The following is a 15,735-nucleotide window of genomic DNA, read 5'->3' on the forward strand; positions in this document are numbered from 1 at the left end:
AAGTGACCAAGTGTTGAAGAGCGGATGTGTTTGGTGGTGCAAAATGCTAGTTATGTATGTAACTTTGGTTCTGTGAACCACAGATAACAGTCAGGACTGGCGCACGTGATAATGAGTCTTTATTGATCAAATATAGATATGCACAGTTAAATTCTTTTCTTTGCATACCTCAGCATGTCAGGAAGCTGGGGTCAGAGTTCATGGTCAGCCATGATACAGTGCCCCTGCAGCAGAGAGGGTTAAGGGCCTTGCTTAAGGGCCCAACAGTGGCAGCTTGGCAGTGTTGGGGCTTGAACCCCCCCACCTTCCGATCAGTAACCCAGAGCCTTAACTGCCAAGCCACCACTACCTGTGCACAGGCATACCAAGAGCTTCTAACAAAGACACAAACTAAACTATAACATAGTATTTGCAATAAATACCACAGCCATCTTTTCCTGGAACCTTCTCATAGTAGGCACTGGTTCCCAAATGAGAAGGAACCATGGCAATTATTTGATGTCATTCCACTGGGAGCAGCAATGTTAGCCTTGTAGAACCTAGAGAAGATACACAGTAACACCCAAGGAGAAGTATTCAGAAGGTCTTGGATCAGACCAAGCAGTGCAGCAGATGTAGTTGATTAGTTGCACAGCATTCATGAAACAGCTTCCAGCTAAGGGCATACAAGGCCTAGGTACTTTTTGTGGTCAGGAAAGTTTCCAGAACTGCCAGGTCACAGTCCTCAGTCTGTGTTTCATCCTGAAAGACCAAACCCACAGGTACAGGTGACCTGGCTGGGGCATCCAAAATTTTCCGTTCATTTGAGGTAGCAGATTTGCTCAGGGATGAATATAACAGGGTGTTTTGGACCACTTTTCATGGAACAAGGCCTTGCCAGCCATCTCAGAGCCACAAGCTAGACTCTGTGGCCTAGTTGCTGAAATCCATGCAACATGGGAACAATCAGGAGTAGAGGCATAAAATAGATGGCAGGGCTACAATGAGTTGTGAGTTGGCTTGGCATCAGCAAAAAAGGTCCACCTGTAACCAAGTGGACGCCTTTAACCCTCTGTGTCCCCATGGCACCTCATGACCATGTAGCCAGTGAGTGAGGAGAGTGTGGTCTCTCTGATCAGACACCCCGTCCAAGCAGATCCATTTTGGTTAGGAAAGTTTTACTTCACAAGCAAGCTAGAGCCTCTGCTCCTCTCACTGAGACAAGGACTGATAAATGATAAGATGAAATATAATTTTATCTGCAATTTTACAGTATTTGTTGAACATCAGTGTTAAAACACAGACTTGCACACGAATATGTACAACATTTATATTGTAAAACTAACTGAAGGAACATCTTAAACACCTTCAGAATAATTTTTTTTGTAGACACTACAGTTTTGGGGGACAAGATAAATGTAGCTTTAATCGTAGTCGCAAACTGTTAACATAGATAACATATGGTACATATGGGGTACATGTGGTCCAACATATCTACGATTTTGGTAGAAATATGGGGAAAGATGGTTGTATGACAGCAGCATTATTGCAAATTTTGTGTCATACATCATGACTGGAAGGTCTCAGCATGTGATCCATGTATCCAAGTGAAGAGGTCAAACAGAAGCAGAGTTTACAGGCTCTTAATTCTACCAATTCTTGTGTATTCTAAGGATTTTCCCTCTCTAATATTTTTTCATTTTAAAAACTGAGATAAAATATCCAAATCAACTGTATTATTTGTTTTAAATGAGCCATTTTAAAAGCACAGATATGGGTTTAAAGGGTCATATAATTATTTTTAAACATTTTTAAACGTTCATTATTTTGTTTATTGGTTGTAGTAGAATAGACTAACATGTTTTAATGTCCAAAAAACACATTATTTGTCACATCTTCTACATTATTGCAGTACCTCTATTCTCAGGCTGCCTGAAACGCTCCGATTTCTCCAAAGCCCCTCCTTCCAAAAAGCCCAGAGTGCCCTGATTGGCCAGCTGACCCATTGACCCATTTGACCTAATTGGCCAAAAACCTCAAGCGTATGTCGGAAATGTAATGCCTCTTGGCTTAGCTTCAGCCTCCAAGACTTCTAAAGCAATTCTAAGCTCCTAAGCAACATGTCGTCTGTTTTACGGTATCAGTTTTACCCCGAGTCAGATTCAGAAAATGCAGATGATCAAGCGGAAGCAACTTTGCAACCTTTTATAATGGTAAGTTTTTACTTCATAACTCTCTCACCTTTCAGATACGATGTAAATTCCGATGCCCTGCTGGCGGGCCATCTCGTTGTTAAGTGCAAAACTATGCTATGTTCACAGTTGCTTTTGGTACTCGTGTGATATATCTTTGGAAAGCTAAGATTCTTGTGATTCGATTGATATAAACCATTTCAAGATATACTCAGAGCAGCTACAATCAATATCTCTGTCAATCCACCAACATAGAAACCTTTGTGTGTAAGAAGTTAGTGGCAGTTTCTCACTTCATTTCCTGTACTAGAACACCTGAATGCTACTACAACCAAGGGAGCTTTCTGAACTGATAAGCAAGTAGATACTCTTCCTTGTTCTGACTGGTTGGTGGTCCACATTATTTTTTTTCTTCTCCTATTTACTGAGCCTGTGATGCCACAGAGACCTCTAAGGAAATATTTATATTGACAGATCATAATTCTGACCATGTACAGTACAGTGGTTGGCTGATTTGGAAGTCACTGGGGATAGCAAAACATGTTAGTAAAGGGTTGACTTTCAGAAATTGTACCGACGTCTTCTTAGCATCTCTAATCTTTTCTTCAATAGCAAATTTCAGATGCAGATGTAAACTAAGGCAAAAGACAATTGTAAACATATCACGCCAATGGAGGTCATGCAATTTGTGCAAGAGATTTGAGGAGATTTGCTTTAAAGATTATTCAGTGATCAGCAACACTGAAGCAGGTCATTAATAAAGGACATTTGCGCAAGTTACAGGTCACAAAGAGTTTATAGTCAGTTTTATATAAGTCCTGGAATCTGGCAGCATTTAGCCCATAAAAAGACAGTAAATAATTCTAATTATATGGTTTCTTCCACAAGCTAAGAATTCAGTTGTATTATTCTTAATTGTAAACAGACTTTTTCAAAAGAAATTCCAGATGTCTCAAATGTTACAAAAAGGGTTCAAGCATTACTTCCTGGGCCAGTGATCTTTATTGTCATAAACTACGCTGATTAATCTAGTGGAATGAAATGAAGTTTGCATATGTTCAAAAAAGGATAATATGCAAATGCCATATGACTACAAAAAAGACAAAACCATACATAATTCTTGGCAAAATGTGGCATATTATTTGCTTTTCATCTGTGGCCTAAGTTATCTTACATAATCTGAATGGTATTTTTAATAGTCAGTCCTTCATATTTATATTATTACACATTCTGTCATTTTTACTATGATAAAATAAATAATATAACACCATAAACACACTATTCTGGTGCTGTCAGCCTTATTGAGCTCATTGGCTGGCGGAACAGCAAAGGTAATCGTAGGGACTTTCACGTGGACTTCCCTTGGGGTGTTTTTGCATGTGTGTTGCTGTGTATGCACATATTATATAATAGTGGAGTTATGTAATGCATCGTCCTTGACTAGCACGAGGCTGAAGGCTGAGCAATGCCTAATGTGTCCCATTACCTGAATCCAGAGAAACTCTCCACCTCAGTCAGTCTGACCTTCAATTACAAATATAATTCAATTATAAATCTGTTCAATTTAAAGTCAATCATTTGGCCAGACTGAGGTGCCATCTTCTGCTCTGAGGTGAAAGTGAGTGCATTATATCATATTACATAATCCGGTCTTTGTAAATTGATATTCCAAATCTGGCCATCTGATGCTTTCCAGACTCCCACAATTGAGTAAAGTAATTCTATGTACCCTCAAATGACTGTGCTGAGATTACAGTACTGTGCTGAGAGATGCGTTGGCACTCATGAGTTTTCAGGGAAGCTAGTAATTAGTTCTGACAGCTGGGTGTGCATTAAAAAAGCTGATTTTTTTTTTTGCTGGATGGTTTTTGTTCATTGTTGTTGTTCATGGTCTGGTTAGATCTGTCAGTAGAGCCAGGCTCCCCAAACTGAATTGCATAATTCTTCACCACTGTTTACGTAAGGACAAGTCTGTATCTTCAAAAGACAGAACTGGGGCTGCTTAATTCCATCATCTGAATCTAAATCATCTGAATAATGAGATGTCTCATGCTCAGTCTTCTGCAGCAATATGAAATAGCCTGAATAGTTTTATAAAGGTCTGCAGTTTGCATTGCTCTATTAAATGCAAATTCAAATACAACTGAACAAAAATACATTATCCTACTTTATATACTTATATAAAAAATCTTTTTTGAGTACTTTTGGAAGCTTTTTTCCCATTATGATATGTTGTTGTAAAATGAAACATTTTATTTTCTCAAACATCTTCTTTTACAGGGAAAAGCCACTTGGCCATAGTGCAGCGAGTCAACAATGAGGGAGAAGGGGACCCTTTCTATGAGGTTATGGGAATTATCACCTTGGAAGATGTTATTGAAGAGATTATCAAGTCAGAAATTGTGGATGAGACTGACTTGTACAGTAAGCATTGTGCTTTTTCAAAATTTCCAGATGCAATTCTCTCTCTCTCTCTCTCTCTCTCTCTCTCTCTCTCTCTCTCTCTTTCTCTCTCTCTCTCTCTCTCTCTCTATTTTTTTTTTTTCGGATTACCACCACCACCCCCTCTTCGGAGGACTGTTGAGATAGTGTCATTACATACTTCACAATGTAAAGAAGTCCCATGAAGACAGAAGATGTAAACTAATAAAAGCATGAAAAACAGCAGAGAGAACATGCAAAAGATGTAAGACAATAGAAACCAAAGACAAAAAGAAACACAAATATAGTATGTGGCAGTATGTTTTTTATATCTTGGTAGGGGTCAAATATCCCCATAAATGTCGGAATATCTGATGGTTTTGACCTTGCGGGAACATTTGGCTGGTCTGTATAAGAAAAGCTGATTTAAAAAATAATAATTTTTTAAGAAAACTGCAGCTTTTATTTTAAAAAAGAATTACCAAAAGGTTTCCTTTTGGTTATTGAGGTTAAGGTTAAGTTTAGATTTGGGTATAGGCATGGCATTAATTAGCTGCATTAATAATTATGTTAATAATTACTATCCTTAAAAGGATAGTAAAACAACCAAGTGTGTATGTGCGTGAACGTCTACAGATGTGTACTATGGCTGTGGCTACAAGTGCAGTCTTGCTGTGAGTGGTTGTTCTTGTTATAGTAGTAAAGGTTAAGGGGCCTCTGATGCAAAACATATACTATTTTTGGTATTATCATCATTTCTATAAAAGGTATTCTGCCTCTGAGAGAAAGTGGAAGGTTTGTGCAACACTGGAGGTTGTTATAAATTTTTTTGAGCAATGGATTAAAGCTTAGCTCTGACAGCTGGGAAGATATTTTTAATGCCCAAATATGTAATGTGGTCAGTGCTTATGGAGCTGGGTAGAGTCTGGATTGCAGTGTCTGATAAGTTGAAAGGTGGGAGAGTTGTTTTCTGATGGTCTGGATAGTGTTATATATTGAGGATGAAGGATTGTAGCAAGACTAAAATATCTGTGGCTGATTTTACGCTGTGCGTTAGATATTTTTGATGTTTATATTTTGGCATATAGCTACAGCTAATGGTTCAATAAAAATGGAAACTAGGAATGGGAAGCATGGGCATCCTCTGTGCTATGCTTGTCTGTGTGTACGATGAATGTTTGCTAAATACATCATATATGTCCAACTCCAAGTAGACGTTAGTTCATTGTTTCAATTGTTTAAATTCTCGTAAACAAACAGTCAGCTAATTTATCTTCTGCATAAATGAGATTTGTACCATATGTAGTGCTTAAACTGTTCTTAAACTGTGCCTTTCCATGAATACACTGAGTTCAACTATGGAACAGAATAGAATATGGTTAATCAGATGTACATAGAATCATCTGATTTATTTTCACTGGCTGAATGGGGGCATTGATGGCTTATTGGTTAAGGCTCTGGGTTTCTGACCAGAAGGTCAGGGGTTCAAGCCCCAGTGCTGCCAAGCTGCCATTGGGCCCTTGAGCAAGGCCCTTAACACTCTCTGCTCCAATTACACTGCCTGGAGCACACTGGGCAACGTTCAGTATCATACTGCTGAGTGGCCAATGCTTCCACCAGTGAAGTCAAACCACGACGTAACAACAAAAAAAAAAATGGCTGAATCATGAACCTTTTTAGGCTCTATATAAGCCTTTTTAGGCTCTATATATTTTCTATTTAGTGAAATTCAATAATTGTCTTTTTTTTTTTTGATAAGTGATAAGTTTTCCTCAGTGCATTTCTGTGTCTTTTAGCTGACAACCGCACTAAACGACGAGTATCTCACCACGAGAGGAAACAGCAAGATTTCTCCATTTTCAAACTTTCTGAGAGTGAGATGAAGTTGAAGGTCTCCCCTCAGCTGCTGCTGGCTACACATCGCTTCCTGGCTACAGGTAACTTTCTCAAGACACAACATTACATGAGAAGCGCTTAAGAACATCTTATGCATTTATATACTGAAAGTTGGTATGTGCACACAGTGGACCAATTTTTGTTTTCCTTTTTTCCCTCATCTCCTGTCAGAAGTGGAGCCTTTCAAGTCAACTTACATCTCAGAGAAAATCCTGCTGCGCCTCATTAAGCATCCAAGTGTTATACAGGAGCTGAAGTTTGATGAGAAGAAAAAAAAATCTCCAAAGCACTACCTCTACCAGCGCAACAAACCTGTTGATTACTTTGTGCTGATTTTGCAGGTAAATATAACCAGGTGAAGGGAAAACCCTTAACCTGACGAAATTTTGACATTTAAACAATATTGCACAAGCAAGAGTGCTGTTGTGCATGGCTGTGATTAGGCCACAGGTTATCAAAATCGTGTTAATATTCAGTACAACAACACAATTATGAGTCTGATATTGCCTTTAAACAACAGTTCCATAAACAAGAAATTAAAATTGAGTAAGTGACATTTGGGACACAATACGACTAAACGTTTTGTTTATTTTTGCTTCATCAATGAAAATAGTTCCCAAAGAAGATAGAGCTAGATATAGTTTTGCATGTGGCCATACAATGTCTTACAGCCTTTAGTAAGTGTAGTAACAGCTTCAATGTAACGAATTATTGCAAGAATTGGAATTTTATGTAGCGGTCACTGGCAGGCAGAGTGAGACACAGTGAAATAAACCAGTCCTGTTACACTAAATATCAGCACTCTTGGAACACTGCTTGTCCAATCAAATTTGTGAAACTATCTGTTGTATACAGGGTATCTGCAGGTATCAACACTTCAAATTTAATAATTCTTAAAAGATTTTAAGACCTGCATGTCACTTCAATCCTGCTACATGATACATCAGCTATAATGGATTGTGTTCATGCATATACATCCATTTCTGGGTTTAAGTAAACTATAGAAGGGTAAACGTCTATAGAGGTATATGAAAGACCATAGCAAATATCCTTTTTGCATTACCATTCTGTCCATAATTTCGAGTAAATCCAGTATTTCCTTTCCATGACTTTCCAAGAGAGGAAACGATACAGAGAGAGATGGATTATGGCAGTCAGAAGAGAAAAATATGTTAAATTTACCATCACTCCCTCAGCACCTGTATTAGAACCCCCCTTGCAGCAGTGTTTGTAACAAGTAGTGTTATAAATGTACATAATTTTTTTTTAAAGAAGAATATATATATATATATATATATATATATATATATATATATATATATATATATATATATAAAACTTAGTAATAATAATGATAATAAAGTTTTATTTGGGGGTATAAATAGTAATATAACAATAGTAATATATTTCTGACTTAATGCACTTTTATGCGTTAGACATGGTGGCTTTTATTTTTGCGGAAAAACACAAGAAGACCTCCATTTAGTTGGCAATTCACTTCTCATTACCAATCAGGTGAAATGCTGTAAACCTCTGCCCACAAAAATGTTTGAGATTAGGCTAACATAAACACTCAGAGATGAAGTTCATACTTTTTAAGGAGCAGCAGACACCTTGTGTATAATCTCATTTTATATGAAATTCTGAAAACAAATTTCTCTTATGCTCTTATCTCAATCACAGGTAAAGATTCTATGATTTAAAGTCTATAAGTCTGGATTCACCCAAAAGTGAAAAGGGAGAAAACTGGATTTAAAGAATCCATTCCAATTCCCCTGAGAGGCAACACCACAGACTGTCTAAATGCAACTGCTATTTATTGATTTCATTTGCATTTAATTTATTATGCAAAATATAAATAATATATATGACCATAAAAGCTATCTTTATACAAGCATTTATTCATAGCCCACACAGACCCATAGACTCACAGACTCACAGAATACTCATAGCCCACTCACTACTCTCATCCAACCAACAGTCATTCCATGTTTAATATTAACATACCTCATTTGATTTTTTTAAAGGGCAATTAAGCTTTGTAGATTATTAAAATTCATTATTTAATCAATACTGCATGAGCAAGAGTGGGGTTATATCATGAATATCAGCACAGCAGTGATTTGACTGGAGGCACAAAACCACAGGTTGAGTGCTGTAGGTAAATCAGCCACAGCAACATCTGATTGGTTTTCTTAGGCCACCTCACATATGGTAGAGAACAGTGTACATGGAAACCCAGAATTGTTTAATCAGAGAATGAACAGTGGACATTTATAAATGAAGGAAAGAAGGTTTATATACTGTATACTGTATATGTAAGTTGGTGTTGATGTTTGTGCTGGATTAGGAGAAAGGATTATCTTATTCATCTCTATTCCAACATGTACATTTATGGCATTTGGCAGACTCCCTTATCCAGTACATATTACAGAAGTGTTTTAATATCTCTATCAATAAATACATCCGCATACTGGTTCACTTGGTCACAGACTAAGAGTACTATCAATCTAAAAAAAAAAAAAAAGGAAGTTTATAAGAAGTTTTTTTTTCTGCCTAATGTCCTCTAGTGAGACCTGATTGAAAGAGGCTTGGTGTTCTTTTGCCCTGCAGGGTCGAGTGGAGGTAGAGATTGGAAAAGAAGAGCTGAAGTTTGAAAATGGTCCTTTCACTTACTATGGCATGCCTGCCATCATGGCTGTACTACCCACAGGTATGCTTTGTTTATTAGAACATGATCATGTTTTATCCAGAACTGAAGAATTAATAAACAATAAACAAGTTCTTAAAATTTAAGTCCAACTTATTACCTCCCTTAAAGTAAAAATAATAATAATAAAAATAATGATAATAATAATAATATTATTGGACATCTTGTCTGCAAACTGAAGTAGAAGTGACTTGTAATTCATAGGACATAATTAAGACAAATGCAACTAGAGCTGCTGTGTAAACCTTATGGGAGAACACTGGAGTAATTAAAGTAAGAGGTCAGCTCAGAGAAAAATGGCACACAGTTGCATAACTTTAAAGTCCCCAGAAATAGAAAGCTGGAAAAAGCAGATCCTCCAAAGTTACTGAATAACCTCCTTCAGGATGAATGCAATAAGCACAAGCTGGTTCAAGTTTTTCAACTTTTTTCAACCTTTACACACACACAGGAGTTTGTCCATCGATTTCGACGAAGACCAAAGTTTCCATTTCTGCCTCCATTATGGAGAACACAAACTGGAACTTGACTTGTGCATGAATTGGATTAAAGTGAGGAAGACTTGCACAGCATCGGCCTCACTCTCACTTCCCGGTGACCACCATGATCCAGTGGCAAGACTGAGTCAAGACGACTGAAGATGGCCCCCCGGGCGCAGTGATTCATACACCCATTCATACACTTCGGACACTTTGGAAATGCCAATCCGCCTACCATACATGTCTTTGGACTGGGGGAGGAAACCGGAGTACCCAGATGAAAGCCCCGCAGCACAAGGAGAACATGCAAACATGCTAACCACTAAGCCACCGCACACACGCACGCACACAGTGGTGATTGAAAGTTTGTGAACCTTTAGAATTTTCTATCTATCTGCATATACATGACCTAAAACGTCATCAGATCTTCACATTAAAAGTCCTAAACGTAGATAAAGAGAACCCAGTTAAACAAATGAGACAAAAATATTATACTTGGTCATTTATTTATCGAAGAAAATGATCCAATATTACATATCTGTGTGTGGCAAAAGTATATGAATCTTTGCTTTCAGTATCTGGTATGAGCCCTTGTGCAGCAATAATTGCAACGTTTTGTAACTGTTGATCAGTCCTGCACATCGGCTTGGAGGAATTTTAGCCCATTCCTCAGTACAGAACAACTTAAACTCTGGGATGTTGGTGTCTTTCCTCACATGAACTGTTTGCCTCAGGTCCTTCCACAACATTTCTATTGGATTAAGGTCAGAACTTTGAACTTTTCCAAAACATTAACTTTATTCTTTTTTAACCATTCTTTGGTAGAATGGCTTATGTGCTTAGGGTCGCTGTCTTGCTGAATGACCCACTTTCTCTTGAGATTGAACTCACAGACAGATGTTCAGATTTTTTCCTTTAGCATTTACATTACATTTATTCATTTAGAAGACACTTTTATCCAAAGAGACTTACAAATGAGGAAATACAAGCAAAGTGATATATCAAGCGGAGAACAATGCAAGTAGTGCTACCTACCATGCAAGACAATTTGCTGGTATAATTCAGAATTAATGAATTATTATTAATTATTAATATTATTAATATGTCAATAAAATTATTTAAATTTGATATTAAATGAAATTACATGAAATATGTTGGGGCTTTCAATCCGTTTATTTTCATTGTGAGCCTATAAAAGTAAACTTACACTTTTACATAATCAGCAGTGTTACCGAGCAACAGTGCTGCATGTTGAACGCTATCAGCTGTTTGCTGCAAACGTCTGGCTTTTATATGCACACGCATGCTGAGTAAACATTGATTCTGGGTTAAAATCTGGGTTGACTGAGAAAGTTGATAACCAGTATCATGAAACATGTTAATCCAAATTGCCATCTGTCAGTCCTAGTATTTGATCAGATGCAGATTTACAATTTAGAGATTCTAAAAGATTTTAGATGTGATGAATTTTCCAGCTCTTACAACCAGTCAAGGCTTTCATTATAATTTCTGTACTTAATATTTTTATTTGTAGTTAATACTTATCATTTGTGACTTGTTTGTATAAAACATATTGACATTAATGAGTGGGAGGAGCAAGGTTATTAAATATGCTGTAATTGTAAAAGTATTTGTCATAATGAATGGCAACACAGGCAGAAAAGTGACTAGTTGTGTCTGATTCAGTTCACAGGTCACCATCACGGAGCAGTGGACTAAATCACTCAGACACCACCATCCATGTGGGGAGTCTGAGCCAGTTGAGCATAGGTGGAGGGGCTTACCTACCAGACTACTCTGTTCGCCAGCTCACCGACCTGCAGATCATCAAGGTTATCACCCAAATTCACACACAGACACATTGGGAATTTAATTTGACAGGTACAGAAGCAGTATGCTTGAATAATTAGGAACATCATTACTTGCTGATATTAATAAGTTAGGTTCAAATTTCTGAATGTTAATCTTGTGTAGATACTTCTTCATTGTCATGCACATAATCTTGATCTTGATCTTGCTCTTTTTGATCTCACATTGTTTCAATATCTCATGACACTTGCTTACTTTTGCTACGCTGCATGTTTATGTGAAAATTTAAAGAGAGTGATGTGCTTTTAGCTGCTTCTTTAAATTTAGGTCTCTATTAATCTTATTTAGGTCACTCGTAACCACTACCAGAATGCCCTGACAGCCACGCGGATGGACAGCTCTCCTCAGACCCCTGAGGCAGACACCCAGGCTGGAGGAGAGAGGACCACCATTCCAGAGACGCGCTCCAACAGCATTGCGCTGCCCCTTCCCCGCTCACACCACCACACACACCACTTCAGACATCCTCACAGCACTTCCATGCTCAACGAGAAAAATCGCATTGTCCGTGAGTGCAGCTGTCTTCACTGAAACTTTCCTTATTTGGCGAAAAATATATAACTGAGAATTATTCATAAGAAAACAATATGAACATGAATAATACTTATGTTAAGTGTTAATTTCTGATTACTAAAGTATCTATGGTACTTTACCCGCTTTTCATTGGTCTGCATGTATTTTTTAGTTTCTATAGAATTCATTTATTTCAGGATAGAGGTGAGACAAATGTTACATACTTCAGGTTGTAGGGACAGTAGTGACAGTGCTGGTGTTAAAATGTTAATATATAACATTTATTACATTATTCTGAACTGCAGTTACATTTATTACTGAAGTTACTTCCTGAATTCTTCTTCAGATTCCAAATTGTAAAATGTATCCTAGTTTAGGGCAAAAATCAGAGGTTCTGAGATCAGAGATGACTCAGGAGAGTAAGTAGTGTAACAAATTAACACTTATTGTGCCTAAAATGTTTATACTACTCAATTAATTTCTATTATCATATCCATTACAACTGTCATCAGTTATGTACACTTAGTAGTCATACTGTCAGCTTTCGTGCTTAATTTAGGGAACGTGCTAAGCCGCTCTCTGCCTCTTCCTGTAGGGAGTAAATCAGATGGACAGAAAAGCCCCAGTGACTCTGTGTTCTTACGCATGGATGAGATCCCGTACATGCGGACGGAATGTCTAGAGGAACCGGGAGGAACTGGTGGGTGAAACTATCACCACCTTATTCTACATAAACATGACATGTGACTATCTGTGCATCTACAGGAAATGAGAGAAGACCCTCCAAATCAATCTAAAAGCAACGTTACTGTATTGAAATTGAAATTTAAGCTGTTAACAAATACATCTCCTATTTATTGTTTCCTGCAAAGTCACATCCTCCAATCTTATGCCTAACCTCAAACACCTGAAGGTTTGTACTGGAGGAGCAACTTTCTAAATTTACAAGCAAGAGGAATAATAGACAAGTAAAGATTGTGCTTGTCCTGATTAGGTGAATATTGCTGATCAGTGGTATTTATTTTTACTCTTATTTACAAAGTGGTGTGCCACAGGGGCTGATGATTTCCCTCTGAGCAGATATTTTATTGATAGCCATAGTGAATGAAAACTTTACAAAATATTACAAAGAAAGTATTCAGAGTTAAAAAATAATAATAATAATAATTTAAAAAATTAAATAACTGGGCTCACCATTAAAGCAAGTTCTATCCTTCCAGTGATGGCAGTCACCAGATGCACTTGAGAAATGGTCTTGGCTATCTGCCATGACATAAGTAAATGCACTGAAACTGTCAAACACTGAAAAGACTGTTTGACATGCTGCTGGGGAGGGAGATGCATGGCTTCCAGGCTCTGTTTATATGACCCATGCAGGAATGCCGACACCAGACACCACAAATCATCTCAGCAGTGCATGTTGTGGCTGGAGGTTAGCAGGTGTGACTAAATCGGGTATTACGAAATCAAAGTGTGTAACTGGAGATGCAGGGAGAATAGAATAGAATCTCTCCCATTGTTTTTATCTTTTGTGTCTATTTCTCTGCCCAGATACTGTAGCTGTACCAAAAGAAACAGGTCTGTCTTCATCTCAGCTGATCAGCTCTCACTCTTTGAATGGATCAGATGACAACTTGGGCAAGAAGCTGCTGCGCAAACTAAGTGATTATACTCCCAACACACACACGCACACACACAAGCATGGCCACTGTTGATGGCAGCAGTATCTTAGCAACCACACATACTCTGTCTTTCTGCTGTACCCCACGCTTTGCTTTATCAAATATGACATACTCATGCTCAGACGTCATTCTCACATTACACATGCATTTTTAGCAAGCATAGTGAGGTAATTAGAGATCCTCTATAAATAATCATGTGAAGTCAAGTATTTAATTATTGCATTATACTTACTTAATTCCCATGTAACTGTAATTTGATCCATTTCTTTCTTGTTTTTTGTATCCAGGTAACAAGAAACGGAAAAGATCACGTGATGGAGAGAAGCCAGTAGAGGACATTTGTGAACTGTCCCACGTGAAGACCTAGCACATCAGAACTAACAGTTCAGCCCTTGCCTCTCTCACATTTCTACATCTCCCACCAATGTGAAACGTCATAGATCCGTCCTGACAGATTTCTAAACAGGAAAGGAGCTCAATGTGGACAGAGATGGCCTCTACAGAAGATGAATGATAAGACCTTGCTGTCATTATTTTTATCTAGACTTTTAATGCTCTTGAGCTGAAGGATTTTGTTACATAAGGTCATGAAAATGTCAGGACATGGTGTTCTTTCAGGCACCTGTAACATTACCCAGCCTATCCAGCCCAGGTTTGTGATGTGGAGTGGGAACAGCAAATATCCAAGACACAAACATCTTGTTCTTACGTTTTTAAGGTACCACAATTTCTTTTTTCAGTACTGTCTACTATTTGAAGGCTTTTTGCTGATGATGTCATCTCCAGTCACTGTGGTGATTTCACATGAACCTCTAGTGCAGGTAAAGCTTACAAGCACAAGCCTGCAGCATTATTCATCTCATTAACATGATATCATGTTATCATCATATTAACATGATACTTCTTCAGTATTGCTTTAAAAGAATTAATTAGTGTTTCTTTCTTCGTGGAGAGGTATTAGCAAGGCTGTGTCTGGAACTATATAAGATAATTTAGTGATAACAGAGCACTTTAAGTGAAGGCTGATCATTGTATTCAGTTGAATAGTTTACCTAAGGTGTTGATATAGGGGAAGTGAATGAAACTGCCTATATTAGGTAAGTGCTTTTTTTTTCTTGTCTTTTTTTTTAATGCTCTTAGCCAAATGGGAAATTTTATAGTGCTGTAAAAATGCACTGTATCTGTTTTCTTTCATTTCCATGAGAGTACTTTTTAGACCAATTGATGTTTTGCCACAGGCACTAGGTGATAATGCAAGTGGTTGCTCTACATTTCTGAAGAGGTTTATTGGAAGATATCAGATCACATTCAGCTGATCTCAGCATTATTCATACATGCAGGATGCTTAAAAGTCTAAGCACAGCCAGTCAACAGGTTTTACATTAAGAAAGTAATTATATAATGGCATGCTCTTCTTAACTATTGCTACAGTTTAACAGAAGCCACATATGTTTATTTGAAGGAAAAAAAAGGATATACAGCACTAGGCAGTTAAAAAAAAAAAAAAAAGAAGCCATATCTTGAACAAACTTGAATGCATATTATATATATATATATATATATATATATATATATATATATATATATATATATATATATATATATATATACACACACACACACACATATATATATATATATATATATATATATATATATATATATATATATATAAAACCCCAATTCCGAATAAGTTAGGACAGTCAAGACATATGGAAAATGCAAAAGAAAACAAACAAAAAGGGTCATTTGAAAATTCAGTTCACCCTGTACAACATTGAAAACAATTTATTAACACATTATTTAATGTTTTACTTTGTGAATTTAATTTATTTTTGAAAATATACACTCATTTCAAATCTGATGACTGCAATACACTCCAAAAAAGTTGGGACAGTCAACTTTTTACCACTGTGTAACATCACGGTTTCTTTAATAACACGTATTAAGCATTTGGGCACTGAAGACACCAGTTGGTTAAATTTAGTAAGCTG

At 37.1% G+C, this 15,735-nt stretch overlaps 1 protein-coding gene across 1 annotated transcript in view; it reads left to right on the top strand.

Annotated features, from left to right (window-relative positions):
* Positions 1 to 15,275, top strand: part of LOC108262820 (metal transporter CNNM1) — an 18,732-nt gene extending 3,457 nt beyond the window's left edge. Inside the window, exons 2-10 of the mRNA XM_047154163.2 lie at positions 4,452 to 4,595; positions 6,389 to 6,529; positions 6,660 to 6,829; positions 9,102 to 9,201; positions 11,364 to 11,509; positions 11,835 to 12,054; positions 12,655 to 12,759; positions 13,611 to 13,721; positions 14,029 to 15,275. Of these exons, the coding sequence (XP_047010119.1) occupies positions 4,452 to 4,595; positions 6,389 to 6,529; positions 6,660 to 6,829; positions 9,102 to 9,201; positions 11,364 to 11,509; positions 11,835 to 12,054; positions 12,655 to 12,759; positions 13,611 to 13,721; positions 14,029 to 14,108 (1,217 nt within the window). The 3' untranslated portion in view covers positions 14,109 to 15,275. The remainder of the gene's footprint in view (positions 1 to 4,451; positions 4,596 to 6,388; positions 6,530 to 6,659; positions 6,830 to 9,101; positions 9,202 to 11,363; positions 11,510 to 11,834; positions 12,055 to 12,654; positions 12,760 to 13,610; positions 13,722 to 14,028) is intronic.
* The last annotated feature ends 460 nt before the right edge of the window (positions 15,276 to 15,735 follow it).

The sequence above is a fragment of the Ictalurus punctatus genome, chromosome 3 (assembly GCF_001660625.3).
Source record: "Ictalurus punctatus breed USDA103 chromosome 3, Coco_2.0, whole genome shotgun sequence".
Classification (NCBI taxonomy): domain Eukaryota; kingdom Metazoa; phylum Chordata; class Actinopteri; order Siluriformes; family Ictaluridae; genus Ictalurus; species Ictalurus punctatus.